This window comes from Anopheles darlingi, chromosome 2 (assembly GCF_943734745.1).
Source record: "Anopheles darlingi chromosome 2, idAnoDarlMG_H_01, whole genome shotgun sequence".
In the NCBI taxonomy this organism is placed as follows: Eukaryota; Metazoa; Arthropoda; class Insecta; order Diptera; family Culicidae; genus Anopheles; species Anopheles darlingi.
In genome coordinates this window covers 83,212,759-83,235,765 of record NC_064874.1, presented here as the reverse complement: position 1 = coordinate 83,235,765, position 23,007 = coordinate 83,212,759, and the positions used below count along the sequence as shown (strand labels likewise).

The 23,007-nt window shown below is 47.9% G+C and overlaps 1 protein-coding gene across 3 annotated transcripts in view; it reads left to right on the top strand.

The window, feature by feature from the left end:
• LOC125960209 (protein rolling stone) overlaps positions 1-21,074 on the top strand; it is a 44,257-nt gene extending 23,183 nt beyond the window's left edge. For all 3 annotated transcript variants that reach the window (XM_049693461.1, XM_049693460.1, XM_049693462.1), the window contains exons 3-7: positions 8,482-8,572; positions 12,836-13,079; positions 13,241-13,363; positions 16,666-16,846; positions 18,264-21,074. In XM_049693461.1, coding sequence (XP_049549418.1) covers positions 8,486-8,572; positions 12,836-13,079; positions 13,241-13,363; positions 16,666-16,846; positions 18,264-18,546 — 918 coding nt within the window. In that variant the 5' untranslated portion in view covers positions 8,482-8,485 and the 3' untranslated portion in view covers positions 18,547-21,074. The remainder of the gene's footprint in view (positions 1-8,481; positions 8,573-12,835; positions 13,080-13,240; positions 13,364-16,665; positions 16,847-18,263) is intronic.
• The last annotated feature ends 1,933 nt before the right edge of the window (positions 21,075-23,007 follow it).

Genomic DNA, 23,007 nt, shown 5'->3' with positions numbered 1-23,007 from the left:
TGCTGCTGCTGCTGCTTCTATTGGCCCGATCCGGTAGAACACGGATCCGGTTAGGTCTCGGCGAAAGGTTTCGGCATCGTCCTGTGTGCCATCAATCTTTGATTGTCACGTCTCCTTTCGGTTCGGTACCACCACCACCACCACCACCACCACCACCAGCACTGTCGTCGCCGTCGTCGTCGTCGTCGCAGCATTAGCTTTTTGCAAGAAGTGCTTCTTCGTGCGCGACTTGAACCCGGAACTGCCACCCGCCACTCAGTTGCAGTGTATCATCCAACCGGTGGAATCGCAATCGAATGTATCTTTTGGGTATGTTTGGATAAATGTTGAAAATACATAATACATAAACCCATGCCGGAGAGTTCCCTTTTTATCTTTCTCTCTCTTTCGTTCTTTCTTGCGTGGAAAAATTTAATCCCCTTCCGGGTCCGAGAAAAAATCGAAATTGTGTGTGTCGGAATGGTGTCTCGCTGCCGAATGCAAAGTGTCGGTGAACCTACCGCTCAAATGCCATTCGTGATTGTCGGTGCCTGCCTTCTTCAATGGCCGCGCACCGTTCGGGTTGAATGGCTTTCGTTTGAATAAATTTCATCTTTCGTTATGAGGTTGATTGCCAGCGCAGGGAGCATGTGCGAGACCCAACACTCTTTCCACTTGTCCTCTGCTGTTCATTTGATCTGCGTGCGATTTCTGATCCACAGCCTGGTGCTTTAGTTCGTCCTCTACGGCTTCTAGTCACCCCAGTTCCCGCGTTGCTTGAAAGAAGTGGATAGAGAGTAGAGTGGTCATCTGGTGATGCGATGAAAGGAACATCGTACGCTTCGGTGAACTTTGGAAGAACTTTCTGTGTGTGTGTGTGTGTGTGTGTGTGTGTTCGTCACCGGCTGAACCGAAGAAACATCACTTTCGTCGGCCATGACTGAGCTGATAAGCAGATGAAAGGATCTCTTCCTCTTCACCCAAGGCTTATGTTCAACGAAACCGGGGTAGTTTAATGGGATTCGACCCGGGGACCGAACTGATTTGTCGCCATCGCGTAGTTGCTGCGGTGTTCCGGTGGAGCGGATTTGACGCGTACGCCTTATATTTTTTTTTCTTTTTGTCAAACTAAACCGGAAGTGTCACCGTGGAACGGGGAAAAGTTTTCTTCTTGGAATGCAACAAAGCTGAGCAAAGTGCCAGGGCCAAGAGAAGGAGGTGTAGAACCATGGCGTTGGACAACATGAGGGTCATCAAGTCAAGTGTAAGTGTGCTTATGATGGATCTGCTCTGCTCTGCTATCTTGTTTGTAAAATGTTTGTTTGTTTTCGGTCCGTTTTGCCATTACTCGACGTGACAGTAAGTGATTTAATATTCGCTTTTCTTGTGTAACGCAATGTTATGGAGCGGAAGACGAAGCCAAAAGCTAAAGCCTCTGTCTGTGGCAATACCCAATCTGCCAAATGAGGACACATCCAATATCCTAATGTTTCCTTCCCTGCTTCTCCTCCCGGCACTGCCACCTGCCCTACGCGTGAAACTTTTAATGGCATTAGTTTCAGCAAGTACCGAGAAGGAATTGATTGGTGCTTTGCTGAGAGTGCAACTAGCGCTCTAGTCTAGTCTATGACCGCTGCCAGCTGGAGATGGAATTACACTTAAAGCAAGTGCTCATCTAGCCAGGACCAGCCTCCTCCGTGTATGTCTAATTAGAGAGCTACGACTGAATTTATAGATCGAACAGGAATCTACGACTCTAACGCCATCTTTCCCTCAACGGCAGTCGCTCCACGCTGCTGAATGCTGACGAAAACTGATAAGCATTATGTTCGCATTATCACGCAAACTTTATCCATCGTGTCGAAAAAGTCTGACCATCAGCACCAACACCGAACATCAACTAGACGGACGAACGGACGAACGGACGACGAGAGGCGGACTTCCGGCGGACGTACGCTGCCGGACAGACGGGAGCGAGAGTGTACCGAGGAAAAGATAAATATTTTCCTGGCGCACTGAACCGTTTGCATGCGTCCTTGCCGTTCAGACGTTCGGTATACCCCCAGGAACTCGAGGGTGGTGGGCGTTCCAGTTCCAGTGAACTTCACGCCCGCTGGCTGGGACACCCCTTGCTCGAACGATTCGAGGATTCGATTCGGTGTCGCCATAACTGATGTTTTCTTCGGACTTTTTCTTTGGGGGAACCACAGTTTACCTTTTGCAAAAGTTCTCCTCCCGACGCTCTAACACCCCCCGCCGATTTATGCACATCTTTGCACATCTTTGGGAGCAGCCCCCAAAAAGTAGAAGTTCTCATAATGCGGACACGATGCGGTCGAGACGGCCGGCGGACCGTCGGCAAAGTCAAAAGATTATCGATCGCCGATCCCGTACTTTTAAACTGGAGCACGTTAGTAACAATGAAAACCAGGATAGGTTGAAAGGGAGTGGGTTCAGTGGTTCTTCTCCGTTTTTTTTTTGTATGGCAACAACATAGCCCCTTTAACTGCTGCTTTACTTTCAGTCGAGAAGAAATGCTGCTTCTTCGGCCAGCGCCAGTTTGTCGCTTGATGGCGTCGGGTGCGCTTGGAAGCGATCCAAATGCACAACGTCTTCATAATGTGGAAGCCCTTTTGCCTCCGACGGCGTTCCAATGTTTACCAACTTCCCACTTTATCTCCGGTCTCGAGGCCTCGTGACTATAGGCCTAGGACGCGCCCAGGAGTAGAATGTCGGTGCGAATAGGAACCGCGGTGCCTTCCTGGTGCCCGGATGATGTGCCCTGGGGACTACACCAAGGGAAGTTCGCGCTGGCACTAGACACGTTTACGTAATGCTGCAGTTTGCCCGGGCGAGTGAGCAAGCAGCAGTATGTCCCGGAATGTCCTTCGTTGGGTTGAGCTCTGCAAAAAAAGAGAGAGAGAGAGAGAAGGTTTGACCAGTCAGATGTTGCATATCTGCGTTGCCTTTCGATTTGCACGCCAAAAAGCGCATCTTTTCGGCACATTCGGGACATTCTACAAGATGTTAGCTGTCAGCGTCGTCGTGGCGTCGGCGCACCCATTCCGTGACCGGTTGTTGATGGTTTGGTGCATGTCATTCTGGCTCAAAAAACCCCCGGCCACAATCGGTCGACCTTCGGCTACGTGGTGAACTATTCCCGTGGTGTGGTGCCCGGTGATTGAAATTCAAATGACCGTGCTGGTGCTGCGGTTGCCGGGGCTACTAGTGGTCGTTTTCGTTGGGCAACAAGTTTCAACATTCCCTCCGGTGGGATATCCAGTCTTGTCGGTCGGAACATCGGTTCCCTCGACGCGCCCGGTCCTCCTTCCAGACGGAACCCGTATGATAAGGAGTCTGGGGGACTCGGTATCCGGGATACTTGGCGACATTGTCCCGGGCTATGCAGATGCAGTCTGCCGTTCGCACCGGATGTACTTTTCAGTTGCATATTAGTTTAAGGCACACCAATTCCGATAGCGAAGCGGAGGAAAAGGACGAGGGGATGTGGTTTTTGGATTCTCTGAACTTCTGTGTTCTTCTGTGGAACATCCTGGGTCCGTGGAGTACAAGCTTCACTCTCACCACCAATGCGGGGGGACGTTAGTGTCCTGGTCTGGTTGGACAGCAGATGTGTGAGACGGCGCACTCGTGTCCTCGTGTGTGTGTGTTCCTAGTTTGTGTGGTTTTTGGGCGGTGGTGCTGCTGGCTGGGCAATCAATAACTTGGGGTTGGTGGTTTTGTTTGCCGCCCTGATGGTTGTGCCCTTGCACTCGCTCGCTGCCACTCCATGCTTTGGGCGAATAGATTCAATTATTCTTTTCAATTACATTGCCTTATGCTGCTTTCGGCTGTTGGTCGAACACAAATGTCGCCATCATATTGCTCCCGCTCATATTCCAATGTCGTTAGCTACATTCTTCCTCGCATACCCTACCGCTCTAGAAACGGAAACATTTTGCATCAATTACAGGACGAACAGCAGCAGCAGCAACAGCAGCCAATTGCTATGGTTACGGTCGGGGAAGTCGAGGAAGTTATGTGGAATTATTTATGCAATCCAGCTCCAGTTGCAGCAAAACTAATGAGTTCGTGGGAACAATCGTTCATCTGGCTTCAGTGTCGTACCGGACACGTTGAGCCAATAAACGTTCCATCCGACATGCCACCGATGGTTCAACTTCTAGAACATGAATATTTGGATTTCCATTTCAATGGAGTGCAGTGATGTACGAGTTTTAATTATGTTTTTGGTTTGTAAATATCGACATACGAACGGTCGTAGTTCGGTGTTGTTTCATTCAGTAGCTCTGCAACAGTAACATGCACCATCGAAAACTATGGAACATTGAATGATGTAGCTGGCACTAAACTATTGCAACTATAGTTTCAGATTTTTGTACTTTAGATAGGATGGACATGTGATATTTTTTCTACTAGTTGTGAAATTTTCGTTAAAAAATCAAAACAACAAAGCTTACAACCGTTTTCTAGAAACGAACCAAAACGGTTTGCGCATTAGAATGTTGCCTTTATAACGGCAGATATACCATTCCGGGGGTGTCAATTCCAGTAAAACAACGGCAATCATTAGCACCACGAGAAGGTTTGCGCGGCCAGCGATCGGGGAGCACGAGGTTCAAATCGACAAATTTAGGTTAGTCTGAACTAGCGCATTGAGAAGAGAAGACACGCTCTACCAACTAACAACTATCGAACTAAAAGTGCTCTACACGACTGCAAGTGGTAGCTAAAGTGACTGATTGTACTAGAACGAACTTAACCGAACCTAGACAAGTTCGGCAAGTTCAACCAGAGCGTATGAGACTGTGTATAAAAGAAGTTGAATCTTTCAGTTACTCAAAGCAACAGTCCCAAACCTCAATATTTTATTAAACGTTTCGCAAGACTCTCATTCAAAAGGAGACATTAAGATTTACAATAATATAAATTGGCTTACCTCTACTATTACAATATGACGACCAATTCTTGGTTCAAAATTCGATGCATCTAGCCTATCTGCATTTAGTGATGGTTTCGATTTATTCGACATATTAAAGGCATACTGACAGTACCCGCTTACTTCTTCGCAGTTTAGTTTCCCAAAAGTTTCGCTGTCAACACTTTTAAATGGTTTATCAGATCAATAGTGCTACTCTGCTCGTTTCGTGACCTGCGGTTGCTGTGCGAAAGATGTGCGATTGAAAGCTGAAAGCCTTCTCGCCAATCGATGACCACGAAATCACGACCAAATGCTAATGCTAACGTGCCAATTAGTTCCAGCAGAAACCACTTGGCTGTCACCCTGATCTGCCCGGCCACGACCACACTCTCGCGGTGAATGTTTATTAAAGTTGCTGCTCGCAGTAGACTGTTGCGCCGCTGAGTTGTCCAGGTCTAAATCCCGCTTGAATCTAGATCGAAACACACTCGGCGTTGTGCATAAAATGCACGATGCAGATGTCAACATTTAACATCCGCTCTAAACCAGCTGAAGCCATTGAATCGTGAAACGCTAGCAAGTCTGCAAAATACGGATGCTGCAGTTAGTCTGCAGTCGTCAGGTAGTGCCTGCTCCGAGATCCGAGCGCAGTATTCGCACCCGGGGGCGGTGCGTTTGATTTCTTTTCTAAAAACTTCTCGCCTGCTTCGCATCTGCCGATGACAGAACCCGAGGGTGGTGCGCGTGCAATTAATGATGGAAAACTTTTGTCGAAACGAACGAGACGAACCGTTCTGGTGCTGCATCACGTTGAACCGACCGGTCGGTCCGGTTTGCGATATTCAATAATGCTGGCAGGTTTGGTGGCAGGGATTCCGGTGCCTTCCCTTCCCCTCACTTCGTTTTGCTTCGGATTTTCCAACGCAAATAAACATGGCATTTTCATTGCGGTCGTTTGGCGCACATTTTTATCGGCCACCAAAAACACCCCATCGAATCGCGCGATTCCGTCGAATTTCCACTAAAATTCAACATTCACCCCCCCCCCCCCCCACAACAACCCATTCCCGGTTATCTTCCTGAGCGCGACCACACTTCCCGGTACAGCGGCTGCGAAGCTAGCGGGAACTGCTGGATAACGAATAGCGAGTCCGCGGTCAATGTGACACGAGGCCATCGCTAGCTCCGTTGGTTCGATTCCGAGAACCTTCCACCGATCACTGTACACAGCAGTGGTGGTGGTGGTGGTGGTGGTGCTGCTGTTGCTGCCGTTGTTTTGTGCTCATTGTGGCGCCTGATGTTGGGCTGGATGTTGTGTTCTTGTCTCCCACCGCTCATGAGCTATGCGGCCACCACCACCACCACCACCACCATCACCGGTGTCATGGCGCCGGTGAAATAATTGAATCTGTGGCATCCATGGCCGCCATAACCACGCTCCTGACATCGATTAGACAGCGCCAGTCAATGTGTGACACGGGAAACGTCCCCCTCTGAAAGAACGTACGGGTGCTGGGGGAAGGGGAAGAGGAACGGAGGATAGATCACCCACACGTTGTTCCTGTTTATGTTTTCCACGGAAACGGGTGCCGCTCGCGTACGATTTGTGCCGACATTCTGCCGGCACATGCCGTGATATTGATGCCGTTGGATGGTATTTGTTTGTTTGTTTGTTTGTTCCGGGTAGCCGGTTATCGGAAAACTTTGGGACAGAAAAATGGAAAAGCAAACAGAATGGAAAATGCGTGATCGATTAATCCCTAAGTTCTATTCCAGCCACACATACACACACACACACACACACACACACACACACACACACAGGCCGACAGACAAACAGACGGAGAGGGAGTCTCGAGAGGGCTCGAGAAAAAGCATCGCGAAAGGAGTGCGTAGTGGCCGAAATCGTCGGACTCGAGCGGCCATCAGCAATCCTTGACCGGGCTTTTGTGAAGTTTAGTCACGTCACCCCGGTGCCCGGTGTCATTTGGAGAAAAAGGTCCACTCGTAGCAGTAGCAGCAGCAGCAGCTCATCATCATCGACCGGCCCATAACCGGCAGCAGGTCTGTTTACTCACGCTCGATTTTAATAATCTGCAATTGACGCACCGTTTTTCCGGTTCAGTGGACCGTGGTCACCGCCGCAGTGTCCGGTCCGGTCGGTTTCACGTGTATGTTATCGTTTCCTATGCGGTTCATGTTTGCGCGATTTGCGGCCCTACCATTCACCGGCCGAGAAGCGCGCTAGCGCTGGACCGATGAAGCTTTGCAAGTGAGAAGAAGTGAGTGGGATGTCGAATTGGGGCAGGAGTTGGATGGTCTATTGTTCGCTTCGTTCGCTTGAACAGCATCATCATCAGCAGCAGCAGCAGCAGCAGCGGTGGCGGCGGCGCCTTCGCTACTAATGAGCAAGCGTTCCGACCGAAGTGGTTTACCATTTTCAGAGAGCGACCACTTGCTACCCTCATCAGCAGCAATCGAGACTGGAAGGCATCGTCCGTTTCTTGGACTCGCGATGATGACGACGACGAAGACGGTAGTGGTGACGTATTTTGTAAAATGATTTTCTCTCAAGTGGTTATCAGCCGGCCGGTTATCGTTCCGGTGGTTGGTAGGACTAGGACAAAGCGCTAACGCGCTATCCTTGGGGCCAGTAATCGGCTGCAAATTAAATGAATAGAGTGTAGGAATCCCTTTTGAAAGTGATGGAAATTGATAAAATGCGTTGTACGTCTCACTGAATAGCGGTGATCGATAGCATCCACTTTCTTTGACAAGAAGGTCACAATCCGCCGGAAGCATTGAAGCGATTCTTGGTACATCGTTCGCAAAAGGGTTACCTTGCGGTGTAAAATGCTCATGAAAATGCTAACAAGAAATTCTAACTCTTATCTACTTTACGCTTCGCATTAAACTGTTTAGTGGGAGTTTTTTTTTAACAAAGCTCTTATACCAAACTGGTGCGACTGGTGCTGGATTGACCGTGGCACGGCAAACACCACCACCAACACTAAGTAGAATCTCCACTAATCCACTATAATGCGGCCCTGCTGCTGGATCCGAGATTTCCTCGAAATAAACTACCGGACAAAGTACGACCATTCGCGCCCCAGTGGCGTGCCCGGGTACTGCCGCACTTGAGCCGTGTGACGGAAGTCCGCCTGTTTCGCTACTTCCATGTACCGGGACCACCGGCGGCAAACTCGTTCACTCGCTCGCTCGCTCGCTCGCTCGCTGTTCACTTTAAACGTACATTTCCGGGTACATTGTTGTGGCGTTGATTACTAACTTGCTGCCAAGGATTTGCCCCATTCCTCTACACTCGCGCACTCGCTTGCCTCGACATTGTTCTTTCCCTTGTTCCTCGACAAACGCGGACGCGGCCGTCCCTGGCAAGGGCCTGCTTCCGGTGCTTCCATGTTGCAGCAGCCACCACGCTACCTCGAAGTGTGTAGCGCTTTCTTGCGCTACTCTGTCGGCTCGCTTCAGGATAAACTTTAATTGCAACTCACTTCTTCTTTTTCTTCTTCTTGTTCTGTTTGTCTTCCTCTTTCTTCCAGAGTGATGGTTACCAAAATATGGAGCAGCTGCATGCCGAAGGCGAGCAGCTCACCGAACCGCGTCGAACGGCACCACTTCTATCTGTGTCAGGTAAGTCAGGGAGGTCTTTCCGGTCTCTCGAGCAGGGGATGTGTGAGAAGGGTTAATACCTTTGGCTTATGTCCTGTTCGTTAGCCGTGGTACGGAAGTGACTGACGCGATAATGATACCCACACAGAGGACACTAGGCCGCGACTAGTACGCGACTTGCGCTACTAAACCGCGCCTAAATGCATTAATAAAAATGTAACTAGGCAACAGCCACCAGATGCTGATTGTGATGCTGTAAACGTGGCGAGTTCCCAAGGGAAGGGCTCTTGGGGTGCAGAGCAGCAGTGCATGCGCTGCTCGGCGTAAGCCGTGTGTTGTCCGCGTATTCGCGTGATTATCTGGTAGAGAGACACGCGGGAAGAGCGTCTGATGACATTTCCTGTTTAGCGTAGGACGACCGACCGCGTAGCACGTTGCTGTGGTCACATGTCAAGCCAAGACAGACTATTGGATTGGACTGGATAACATGGGGAGGAGGAGATTTGCATAATTTACTGCACACTCGAAATGCGATAATGACGCACGACAGTGACACCTTCAAGTAGCATTAATGCTTCGCGTTTAGACCGGTAATCCCAGCATTAAAGCGCGTGTCTGTGTCGTGTGCTTGAACTGTCCTGTCTGTGCTATGCGCTGTGGTTATCATGCAGTGTCCTATCTGTTGGAATTTATGGACAATTTACAAGCGTACTTACCCCACGTATCAAGTATGCATGCACACAAAACACATCCGTCGTTTGATCGGTTCATGGAATGCTTGAAGTGCGACAGTGCATCGTAGCAATATCTAAGCTTCAAACGTCATTCCCAACTCGCGCACCAGCAAAGGGCCTACTGGAATGGAACAATAAAAATATATCAACCACTCACGTCCACGTGACCAATGGACGATTGCGCTGGATCAAAACATCATTGAATTATTTATTCATTTGATTACGATGGGGGGAAAAAAACGATTTCGATCGCGTCTTTTTCCCGACAGCATCTCTATAACATCAATAATCATGTCGCTCTCTCTTTCTCTCTTTCTCTCTCTTGCTGTGGTTCGAAATCGCATTTGTCGCCACGCCGTCCACAATTGATGCGCATAACAATCAGTGTTATGTGACACTTGCAAACGCATCATTTGCGCCTATAAATGCGCGCATAGCACGTGACTCGGTTGCACTGAAGTGATGGTCGCCCGAGGGCCATTGCATTCAAGTTGCTACCATCACGACCAAATACTCCAAATTCACGAGCTACCATGCGCCTCCATCGGGAAAAATAAAATAAAATGGAAATAAAAGATTGGTTTCGGCCATTCCTCGCTGCTTGCGCTACTCACTGTTGTTCGCTGGTTCGCTTGGCCATTGGCGTTGGTAAGCCATTCGCCATTTACGCATCAGCAGCGCAGCCGTTCTCGCCGGTGGCCAACCAATGCCAAACGATGCGGCAATCGTGCCGCGTACCCGCGATTGCCACGTGCTCAAAGGGCGAGATGCGGGGGGAAAGGAAAACATTTCCGTCGCAAAGAGAGTGTGAGAAGACGCTAGAGTATCCGGTGAAGAAGCGTCTTGCCCCCGGGTAAGCCCGTTGCAGCAAAACATTGGCCATCCGTTTGCATAAAGCTGGGACAAAATTACAATCCTGCCCGGTTCGTAGCAATCAACGAATCGATAAGCTTTCAGCGGACCGTCGGTCGTTCGTTCGGTCGGTTTGTTTTTTAAGAAGGAAATCCACTAGCAAAAATTCGGGCCGAGGCCACCAAAACAACAAAAAAAAAACCTCCAATGTTTCAACCGAAATTGGACGACCGTCAAAATGGCACGGACCGAGCACTCACCACAGCATCCAGTGCAGCGGGACAACTTTGCACATAATGCACCTCGCGGAGATGGCGTACGGCGTGTGGCACCACTAACTTCGTGCGATATCCTTCAAAGCCCTGCAGCTCATGAATCATGCTGTTCCCGGGGGCTCATAAAGCAAACCGCGTGGCAACGCCACAAAAATCCAGCTTCCACCCTTTCCTCTCTTTCTCTCTCTCTCTCTCTCTTTCTCTTTCTCGCTCTCTCTGGCTTTCGTTTCCTAACGTATCCCTGCTGCTCTTGCTTCCGGTCACGAGATGCGTTTGCGCTCGCGTTTTTGCAGCCCGGCATTTTGTCGAATTGGAAAAATGAAAGGAAGGAAAACCAAAACAAAAAAAAAGACAACACCAAAAATAGTTGCCGCTCGTTATCATGCCCGAGCCGAAAACATGCGAAACAAATTGAAAACACTGCAGGGCGAACATTTATTTGGCTTGAAGGGGCAGCTGTTTGTGTTCTCGGTTGTATCCTCACCGTCTGCTTTGCATTCTCCGCATTGACATCGGGTACCTCCGCAGTTCTCTCGGTGTGTTGGCTCTTGAATCCGCATGTCCGCGGCCGTGGCAGTGGCGGGTGCTTAATCAGGGTGCGAAGGGATTTTGCACTCACTACAAAATCATTAAAATCATTGCTTGACACAAGCGGGAGCCATCGTGCGGGGACCAGTAGTGGATGAGAGAGCCGCGTAAGTTTAATTTTTCTGAACACTCTCGCCGCGGCCACTTGGCCGCTGGAAGTGTTTGAGAGCGAGCCAGGACGCAGCATTGACCGTGGTGCGATGATTATTGGAATGTTGATGATATTTATATGACAAATTGAACGAACTGGAGGGGCAGCAAGTTGAAGTGAGAAAAACAGGGAGGGAGAGAGAGAGAGAGAGTCCAGGGAACGTCTCTTCAATCGAGAGTCTATCAAGTTAAAGTGAATTCAGTATCAAGTGCTTTTAATTGAAAAGTGCGAACTGAAATGCATTAATGATTGTTTTTATCATTTACTTTGGAAGTTATGAATTGTTTTACTTAGATTGCAATCTCTCATAAGTGGTTTGGTGTGTTCATTTAGCAATTGCAGCGCATTTCATTCCAATTAATCCAAGTTTAAAGGATATAATCAAAATAATGAAGGTTTAAAGGTTGTTTGATTGAGTATTCTAGTTTGTTTTAGTTTCGAATTCATAGTAGCATAAATTTCATTCAAAAATCTTCTTTTTTTTGTAACATTATTCGCGCATACAGATGTCTAACTGTGATTTTTTCATCAAATCTTCTCCCAAGATGTTGAGATACCTTACATGAAGTGCTTTTTGTTAAATTTTTTTATTTGTTATCGGTACCGATTGTTGTTCATTTTCAGTTAAGGTGAATTTTAGTATGCTTCCAATGATTGTAGCGGCGAATATCTGACCTGCAAACGCCATTCCTGGAAAAAAATGTTCCTTGCGTAGCGTATGCCCTTTAAAATTAGAGCTCAATGGATTGATGTATTTCTCAATTTTTCTACAAACTTCTACTTAATTAAGCTTTCATTTATTCCACTTTCATTTATCATTGCCCCTTGTAGCCTTGTACCGCCCTCGTGGTAGTTCTGACTTACATAAACAACCCCTTTTAGAATAAAACTGACATATAAATCAGTTTCAAGCCGATCGGTTGAAAATGATTAGTCAAAATATTTATGCAGACACACTGATAAATATTCATTGAAAAAACTGTACATCTAATTCCATGAATCATCAGCGATATAACCCTTCAAAATTCAACTGTGTGAATACCAAATTAAAGGTTCTCCATTGCACTGTTACTGGAGTAATAAATCATATTCCATCAGCGTTTTGATCGAAAATCCAATTTCTCTACCCAAAAATGATTTGTTTTGAAAATGAACAAAATAGAGTTTCCTCTTTTTTTTTATCGTCAACCCTGTTCTATTCTCCCGGGGACGCTGCGTTGAATGAGATTGGTAGTTTTGCGGCCAACCGGGAGGATGCGAAATTGAAAAGTCAATCTTCGGCGGAAAACCATTCACATCCCATCCGTATCCGCACAAACACAAGCACACGATCCGGCTGTGGCGCGCCGGAGATCACGAAATGTGCAAACACTTTATCCACTTCAGCTCTTCATGGGAAGCCACTAGCTCTCTGAACTAGCCAATTTCCGATAGGAAAACCGATGAAGTGAGGGTGGCAGTAACAAAAAAAAATACTACAAACATTGTTGCCTCCCTCAAACGTGAACGCACTGCGGCGGCTGTTTGTGTCCCTTTTCGCTTCGCCTCCGCGACCGACACTAGCAGCAGCGTCGATGATGGAATGCACTCCCGATGGATGTGATTTTTCTCTCCATTTTGCTGTTTTTCCCCTCCACTCACTCTTCGTTTGTCGTTTCCCCCTTTTTTGCTTCGGTATTTGCAGTGGCAAAGCAGCACCCAGGTCGGAATATGCTACCTGATGTACCGGTTGATAGTGGCCATCGTGTTCCTGGCGATGCTCGTCTGCTCGGTGCTGGACATTGGCCGCTCGGAACCCATGTACGAGCACCACTACGCCAAATGGTGGATCTATCTGACGCACTGGGCCCTGCTGGCGTGCACCGTGCAGGCCTGGCTGGCCGCCATCATCGTCACCAAAGGGCTCATGATCGACCGGAACGAGTTCGGTAAGTCTGCGCGTGTGTGTGTTGGTGGCCTAACGGTCGCTACCCTCTCTGCCCGCGAATGTTATTACTTCCTTCCCGGCAGCTCGCTGTTGGATCGCAATTTTACTTTACTCATTCTCTCCCTTTCTCTCCATTTCTTTTCTCTGTTCATCACGTCACAGAATGGAACATTCATGTCGCACGCGAAAGCCGGCTACATTCCGTCTACTGGATAGCGTATACCATCGCGACCGTCTATTCCTTCATCGTCACCATCGTTTACTGGACGTTCGTGTACGATCCAAGTGAGTAATGCGGGCACTCGAGCCAACCACCGGACAAGGATTACCGACACACCAGAACAGCGCGCCTTTGATGGTTATGTCCCTCTAGCCTCGTCCTCTTGCTCTTTCTCACTCTCCCTCGCTCTCTCTCTCTCTTAATCCTTAACGTTTGTTTGGAAATGGCTCAAACGCCGCTCCTAATAACAGACATTTCTACAAGCGAGCGAGGATCATCTTTATTTACGAGACGTCACTCACTCACTCACTCACTGGAAATGATGTTTTTGTTATCGCGATCGCTCAGACACATTCCTCCGATACGGCGTACTCCAACCAACCAACCAACACAACCAATCAAGCATTAAGCCTCATCTGAGAACAGCTGCCTCCCTTCCAGCATCCCCTTGCTTTGCCTCCTGCGAGAGAGCACACTCTCATTTTGCACTATTGACATCGAGTCGAGTATCATTAACATAATGGAATCATTATCGATTATGTTGTGGGGCCATCAGTCGCACCAACCTACCGATGGGAGGCAAACTTTCTTTGTTCGCACTAATCCTCCTCACCCGGGGGGCTCGCCCTACCACGCGACCGGTTCGTTGATTCGCTTTTTCACTCCTCTTTGCCAAGAACTTCTTCAATCTGTAACTAAGTAGTTAAACAGTGGTGGCGATGCCGCGCTGCACCAGCACCAGCGAGCAGTAGCGAGCAGCAGCATTCATCGCCTCTAGCGCAGATAGCGAAGCTAACCAGACCCTGTGGTAGTGTCGGTATCTGTTAGCGATCTTGCGGCCAGCCCAACTTTGACGATGGTGTAGCGTGCTGCTAGTTGTGGTGGTGGAATGTGGCAGAAAACTTTCCACTTGGCTTCCCACCACCAAACACTTCCCTCCCTCTCTCTGCCACCTCTGTCTTACCAATTACACCCTCCGATCCGCGCGCTTGCTCGCTGTAAAAGTGTGAGAAATCGCCTTGTTCCGGGTTTCCGGCTGCGAGCGGAACAGTTTTGCATCATTATCCTGGGCGTGTGAGCCACTTGGTTGCGCACGGTCCCCAGATGCTGTGTACGGAGCGGCCCCTCGGGCACCGGTGTGCCAGGGTGTGCCACCGTGCGGTACGGAAGTGCCACAAGGCCAAGACATTCCGACACCGTTCGGCGAGAGCGATGATTGGAAGGGATGATGTGGAGTGAAGTGAAGGGAAGAAGCGGATTCGCTCTCTCTCTCTCTCTCTCTCTCTCTCTCTCTCTCTCTTGCTTGCTAGCACCTGCATTGCACAGTCATTCCCGTGTTATTACCCGCGATTCCTGTCCCGACTGCCAGTGCAGTTCAGGGGCGTTGTGTAGAAGAACCTGTTTTCATGACACTCACTCTCTCCCTCTCTCGTTCTCTCTGTGATACTAGTCCTGAGGGCCACTCGCAGCTCCTAAAGGGAAGGAAAGGAAGCAAGAACCCCGTCTCATGACGAGTGTGACGAGTGACATCGGCTGCACCAGCTGGCAGCATTAGCATAACGAATTTTAATCTCCTCACAACACACACACACACACACACACACACACACACACACACTCGCACTCGCACACTGGCAAACAGGAACACGGAATGTCTGTTGCCAGCTGGTGTTTCGGTTCGCTTCGTTGGTGTGTGCACGGCACACCCGCCGGGGGAAAAACCAACGCCAACTGCAATGGCGTTGTATTTACGATACAACCTTCGCAGGCGCAACCTCCGGTGTTTATGGGACCATTTGTTTTCCTCACACATACTTAAGACCATGTGCACACTGACTACTGAGATATGTGCGATCTGTACGGAAATCTGTCGCTCACGTACGCGTCTTTTGAGGAGTAGGAAATGGGAATTTTGATTAACCCAGCCCCAGGCCGCCCGGTCGATGGAGACGCCTAGCACCTCGTACCGGAAAAAAAGGGCGTTGCATAAGTTGAAAGGTGGCCTTACGTTACGTTCGTCGGTTTACGACCGGCAATGGCAATGCCGAACGAGGCCTACTACTATAAGTTCTGGTAAGATGGGTACGAGATTAAACGGGTCGTACGCTTTCCGTCTCCGTATCGCACCAAAAAGGCTTACTCGGATGCTCGGGGTTTCATTGTCGGGGCACGGCTGGTGTTGCAATCAAATGGCTATGTTTCCATCCCCAACGGGATGCACCGAGACTTACCACCGGGGTCTCCGGGAGGAATGTGTCTATTATGGTACAAAAATATCTTATGTTTCTCATTCGCACTCACACACACACACACACACACACAATACACAATGGGTTAATTTACGCTCGCTTCATGGGATCACAATCGAAACTCTCTTGTTGCCAGTGGTTCGAGGGCTTTGATCATCTGCTGAGCACACTATATTATTCGTGTGGCTTCTTGCGATGTGGTGTTCACAACTCGACGAACCATTTGCCAACCACCGTACACACACAAACACACATGCCTGACATGAGGGACTAAACTGTCCGCTTGATTACCTTTGCGGTCGATACGTTGTACGGAATGGTCTAGTTAATCCTCCGCTAGAACAATCGCTGCACTCGATGATTTGAAACTAGAAGGTACAAGACAGCCAGCAAAACTAAACCCAATGTGTACTGTGTGATGATTGGGCCAGGTCGTAGGATCACGTTCGGTTGCCTAGCAAAGGTTTAGCACAACTCGGGGATCTCGATTACATCGATTTGTTGATTTTCCATTGGGATGGACCGGTCTGCCTGCAATATTCCTATAATAATAATAATAATAGCAAGCCAGCAACCACTACCATGAGCACGCCGAAACCTTGCAAAGTAATATCAAAATGAGTTTGCACAGATCTCGGATGAGAGGTATGAGGCTCGAGACCAGCGATATGATTGGAAGAAGCAATCAGACGACCAACGGTGCTGGTGGTAGTGGTGGTGATGACCGGCTATGATGAAATGCCATCGGAATGGACCCGAGCGTAACTAGCAATGTCGCCACGTATCACCGGAGACACCCTCAGCAACATCGGGGCATATCAGCATCACCATCTCCAGTTGGGCGTGACATCTACTTCGGATTCAAATTAAATTTCATTGATTGCGTTTTAGTTTCGCTCGATCGCACACGGCGATGGCGATGGCGATGGCGGATTTCCGTTTCCGAAAAATTGTTTCTTATTACACCCTTCTCCCCCTCCCATTGCATCCCCTTGACCCTGCTGCTGAAACCACTTCCCTAGAGAAGCACTCCCCATCGATAACATCGAGCAAAACTAATTTTCATCGTCATCTTCTTCTCATTCTCGTTACTGTGTCCACTGTCATGGTGCTGCCAGGTAAAAACCGGGTCGATGCTGTAAACCTGATGGTGCACGTGCTCAACTCCATCATTATGCTAATTGATCTGACCATCGTCGGGCATCCGATCAAGCTGAACCATGCGTACTGGACGACCGGCATCGGGGTGGGATATGCGCTCTTCTCCATCGTCTACTACCTGGCCGGTGGCACCGATCGGTAAGTGTCGTAAACACTTCATCCCTCTTTTCGTAGCATTATTGTGGATATACCGCGCATACCGAATACCGGACACCGGACCGAACCGAACCGAACGGACACCAAAAAGGGTGGGGGGTTAATTAGATTGTCAATTGTGTGTTCGCATCACGAACACACGACGGACGAACGCACAAAGCCGGACCGAACGAAGCGAACAAAGCGTCGACCTGATTTGGCGAAACAAACGACTGAATAAATCATAAAGCCAAAGATCCCGACAACGTACGCACCGTTTGACCCCGAGTACCGAGCGAGGACCAGGACCTGCACACTCTCTCGAGCCCACACAGTGACCCACCGCGCTGGAGCAGCATAAATAATGCATTAAACTTGTGTGTTCGGATCTAGGCTTTTAGTTACGGAGGTGTAGGTTTACTCCGTCGAATACATCCCGGGCATGCCCGGGTTCGAGTAGATCTGCAGACGCGAGTATATCCTTGCTCGCAACCGTACCAGCGACTGAGCAACGCAGAAGCTAATGCAGGACTATTTATTTCCGCTCGTGGCACACGACAGGGAAATTAATCAATCTGCAATTACTGCCCGGGCGATGCCAATGGGAAGCTGTCTGGCTGATACCGAGTTTTCCCCGGTGATAGCTGGAAGAAATTAATGCGGGATGAAATAAGACAGCGAGAGAGAGAGAGAGGAAAGGGGGAATAATATGACCTTTTCTCGGAAAACTCGTTGACTTTCTTTTGAAGCTGTATGGCCAAAGGGGAGAAGAAGGATCATTTGATCCGGGTTTGCTGTGTGCTTTCGGAAGAAGAAAGTTTAACTCATTCTTGAGAGTTTTCCCCCATTTATGTGCTTGTCATGCGCTTGCCCAATACAGGTTCACAGTGATCGATATCGATTATTACTTTTCAATGGAAGGGACTCAATCTCCGATGCTATGCAATATGACTAGCCACTTTGCATGCAGATAAACATTGGGTGCGTTTCAGTCATGATTATAAGAATTTGATTTTGTTTTTGTGTGGGATTGCTTCTAAATATCTGATTCAGTACAGATTCCGATACAGATATTGATTCATCTGTTGCATAATAATTGGTTTGCATTTCTTATGAATGTTCTTCGTGACACAACATTATGGTGAATCTAAGAATTCTAATCGAGAGATTGTTATGCTGTTGTTGAGCTGGAACCATTTTCGTAGACGCCTTCATTTGAATTTTATTCATTTTTTTAGAAAAAGAAATTCGCGATTTTCGCAGAAAAAGAAATTCGCGAGAAATTGCGAAATTTTCATCTACAACAGTGTGCATCGCCCTGTTTCATATTTTAACCCAGATTTACACAGCCGGACCAGTAATGCATTAACTTGAAGTTCCTTCTGTTCTGCCACCTCCAAACCGTTCGCTTTCCTTCCAGACACAACGATTCCAGCATCTACAAAATGCTCGACTGGACCAAACCGGGCAAATCGATCGTGATCTGCGCCCTCGGCATCTTTGCCGTCTTTCTGATGCACTTCCTCTGCTACTGTCTGTACTGTTTGCGCGTGTGGCTGTATGCGCGCGTGTGCGTCCAGGCTAACACCAGCAAGACGAGCAGCAACGAGAAGATCACCTCCATCACGAGGACACTTTCATCGATGGAGGAGGCGCAGCGGGAAAACTTCCTCAATCCGACGGCCGTCGTCGATCTCAAGTGAGGGTGCGAGCGCCGGCCGGAACGCGCACACCGGCTCGTCTAACACACCCACACGAGACACGCAGACACGCAGACACGCGGATATGTAAACGACAAACATTCCAGCTCAACAAGCAACTCCCTTTTTCAAACATCCTCCTTCAACAGTACACGATTTTGGGACAAGTTCGTAATCATCTGCGTTCTTAACACAGCAGAGAGAGAGAGAGAAGAGAGAGAGAGAGAGAGAAAGAGAGAGAAAGAGAAAGGACGCGCACTTTGGCGCTTCGTTCCGTTTTTGCGAAGCAACACGCACAGCCAGCATCCGGCCATTGGTGTTGCCCGGTGTTGCGCTTTAGTACTGTCCGTTTTCAGTAGCATGCTCAAGATGAAGGCGCACGATATACCCTCCCATTTATGCACTGGCCACGCACCGGCCCGTCGTGACACGTGAAACACGTGAATCCGGGTGGACGATTTCCTTCTAACTTTGCCCAGCAGCTGGTAGCATCACCTAGTGATCACCATGTGCACTGGAAGGAGACTATCAGTGTCGATCCTTTATCCTACCCGATTAGCAACAGCAACACGCACGCAGCGCGTTGCTTGTGTTTGTTTGTATGTGTGTGTGCGCGCGCGCGCGCGCGCATTATTGTAACCAGAATTTCAATACTCGCCAAGTAGTTTTTCTCGTTCCATAGGGGCTTTGAGTTTACGCATATCAAAATGGAGGCGGTCGAATCGTCGATTCCGATTGCCGTTCTCCCTTTTTAAATATATCCTAGCGAAAGTATATTATGTTCCTACCTTACTTTAAGCAAGCCATACACGCCATCTGATACGTACCGGTTTTGCACGTCCCCTCCCCCCCCCCCCCCCACACTCCTGCCCCCTTCCCCAGAGATCGCCAACGCCGAACGCCGGGGCCGGGCGCTCATTTCTAATTCCGCAAAAACTGTATCTGCTCCATATCATAAGACACTTTTTCCTTCCAGCGTTCCAACACAACTAAGCGAAACTAATACCACACAATTCACCACAAACAGCGGTAAACCGAACCGAAAATACACAACTAACAGGAAGGGAAAAAAGGGGGGGGAAAAGGAAGAGGAAGAACCAAATACAAAACAAAAACGAACAAACAAAAACATGGAAACTCAAAATCAAAAAAAAGTCACCGGATTTGAACTAGAACGATGCGGTGGGGAGGGGGGTAGGGGGTCTGATGCACCCGCTGCGCCTCCCCACCCAACCGTTTTCAGCCCGACTCACTCACTCACTCACTCACAAAATGTTAGATCTTAGCGTATAAAGTTACTATTTGCTCACAAAACAAACGTCGTTTTTGTCTCGAACGGTTTGCAAGTGTTGAGGGGGAGCAGCGGGGAGAGAGAGAGAGTGTGTAGTGGAGTCGAGGTGGTAGTGCGGGGGTGCAACGGGGAGATATCATACATGTTGGATCTTCAGAATGCGTCTTTAAAGTACAGTCGTTGATTCTAGAATCTATATTTGAATCGTGTGAAAATCAAAAGAAAACCTGGATAAACAAAAAATAACAAAACCGTAGTAGTGTGAACACACATTAGTAGTGCACTGTTTCGGGTTTTTGGGGGCGCAGGAGTGGGGTGAGGGTGGTAACCGATCGAACGCGATAGCGAGCAGCAGCAGCAGCAGCAGCAGCAGGCGGTAGGTGGAAGGCCGGACGTAGGTGCGGTAGCGGAGTTTTCTTTCGCGAGAAGGAATTGGAATGGAAACAGAGCTGGGTTTATGCGATAACCGTATGCTTCTGATAATAGTCTGCAAAACAAAACAAAACAAAACAAAAAACAAAAAAAATACAGACAAAACTGGTGATATTCTCAAAATATTATAAAGAAAAACTGAAACTGAAGCAGAAGAGAGGGCAAAAAGAAGAACGATCGGCATGAACAAAAAAAAAAATGAGACGATGGTAACGAGGAACAGGCCCTCATCTTTGCCATCAGCCAGCCAACTCTTCGGTGCCGTAGGATTTTAGCGATAAAACGTGCGGGGCGTACCGAAACGCGGGGAATGGAAAGCAAAAAGCAAAACTTTGGGGGGCAAATTAACAAAGAAATAAAACAAACAAAAAAAACTAGCAAAACATTGGTAAATTTAAGCATGATGTGGTGGCGTATTGGCATGAAACGTAAGTTGTACAATTTGTCGTCTTCTAATCACGCTCTCACATGTCGGTATGGCGCGAAAGGAAGGAAGCTGGACGGAGACGCGGAGTAGTACCACCGCCCACCGGTGGGGGTCGCGAAGGGGGTGCAAATCACGATAAAAATGTAACAGACAAGCAAATCGAGTAGGGGAAGGGGAGAGTAAAGAGAGAAGACAGGTGAGCAATAAGCAACATAAGAGCAAACAGAGGAATACGGGAAGCGAAGAGCAAATAGCGGCAAACAGCAGCAACAACAGACACAAGACAGAGAGAGAGAGGAAAAAAACAAAGAAACATTCCATTTATGAGTTAATTGGTTTGTTCAGAGTAAAACGAAACCAAATATATAAAAATCATGTTAAACGGGTACAATGATGGGGGGGAGTTGCGTATTGCGTTTCTGGTGCTATTTGTTGAGAAAGAATGTATCCTCGTAAATGCTGCGCTCGCTGGTGACGAGCACGAGCCGCCATTTAACTTCCTTTTAATGCGCTATCATCCCATGCGTGCCACGAGAACCCCCCGACCACACGCAGACAGGTACGTATCGGGCAGATTCAAGCGATGGTACTTTGTCAAAAATGTAATGTTCACCACACATCCGCGACAGACGATGTACCGCGATCCAATTAGCACGACACGTTGCAGAAATGGTGTAAACGGTGTTTCGTCCTAAAGCGGTCGTTAAATGGCTTTTTTACGAGCTTTATGGTTCCACGCCGGTCGATCTAGTCTATCGAACGAGCATAATATCTCCGAATTGAAAATTTATTACCTTTGATGTATTAACTGCTCGGATAAAGTCACTGGGAAGTATCACCGCAAAGTTAATGACCTTTCAGAACTTGAATAGATTTACTAGGAAGATGGATTGGGTCAAACCAGAAAATGACCGAAACTTTTACTAGTTACGGCAATTTAAAATTGATTTGATAAGATTTTATAGAAAACATTATGGTGGGCCATAAGATAATGCAGCTGGTTAGCTTTTGTTCACTATCAAAGCATTCAAATTCAGCGGTGCTTAGAGTCACTTACTTTAGCACAACTTTTTAATAGTTTTATCACTCAATTTTATAGTAATATTGTTGAGGAATATGTAGCAAAAATCAAGGATTTCTGTGCAAAAAAAATAGAAAGCCAATATTTTTAAAGGGACCCCGTAACGACAAAATCAAACCTAACGTACAAAGTGCTCGAAGTTGTGGAGCTGCTCGAATATAGCTCTGTCTCGCTCGCTAGAAACAGTGAGCGGATCGGAGGTCAAAAATGGAACCGGAAAATCAAGAGCGGTCTTTTTCACATTTTCCCCCGAAGGCTGACCCTTTCAAAACTATTCTCTATGTGTTTTCACAACAATCGGGGAATACATGCCAAAAATACAGATTTTTTAAAATCATCATACATGGCTCGCTACTCGCGCGGTTTATGAGTCCATGCGGGTCCCAAATTGGGTCAAAACCCTCAGGATTCACTTTAATTAGGACAATTGTCCGGATGGTTTCTCAAGAAACCTCCGAATCCAGAAATGAGCTCGTACCGAGCGCCTCCATCGTGGCAGGAGGGAGTTTCTTTAAATAAAGATCTATATTGTTCCAGAGGGCTATCCTCAGATTCGTACATTTGTACCAGTAATTTGAAAAACGTTGTTAACGTTGTTCGCATTTGTTTTATGCGACACACACTGTAAATCAAACATCTGACTAATCTACAAAACCATCGTCTTGTACCGATACTCTACGTATGAAGAGGTGGATTTATCTCCGTGTCGTACCGTTATCTACTAGCTATTTAGCCTTTATGGTTACTCGAATAATATTGTCACTAGTTATTAAGAGCCCCTCGTTCATGGCACCCTTCCATTGTAAAATGTAATCGCATCGCAGACCGTTTTTTTTTTAATTCGGAGGTGGCCTGCTTGGACATTTATATTCGAACTTTCCAAAAAGTACAAATCGGGGCATAACGACTTTCAAGGTCGTCTTTACCGCCTGTAAAGAAACCTGATCACCAAATCAATGGCTGGCCAGAACTACTCTTCCAAGGTCACCATCCGCGAGGATGGCGCTTAATACACTTCACTTTTTGTATCGTTTTTTTCAAAAAGTAGCGATCGACCACATTTATCAACCTGAAATTCGCCTAAAAGCGGTTCTACAGGCGAATTACCCAAATCATCCACTCGCTACGCGTACAGTGAGCTACTCTCTCTATCTCTCTCTCTCTCTCTGGCTTGCTGAGTTCTATAATGCACTTAGATCATCAACATCGACAGAAGGATGCTGGTTCGCTGGA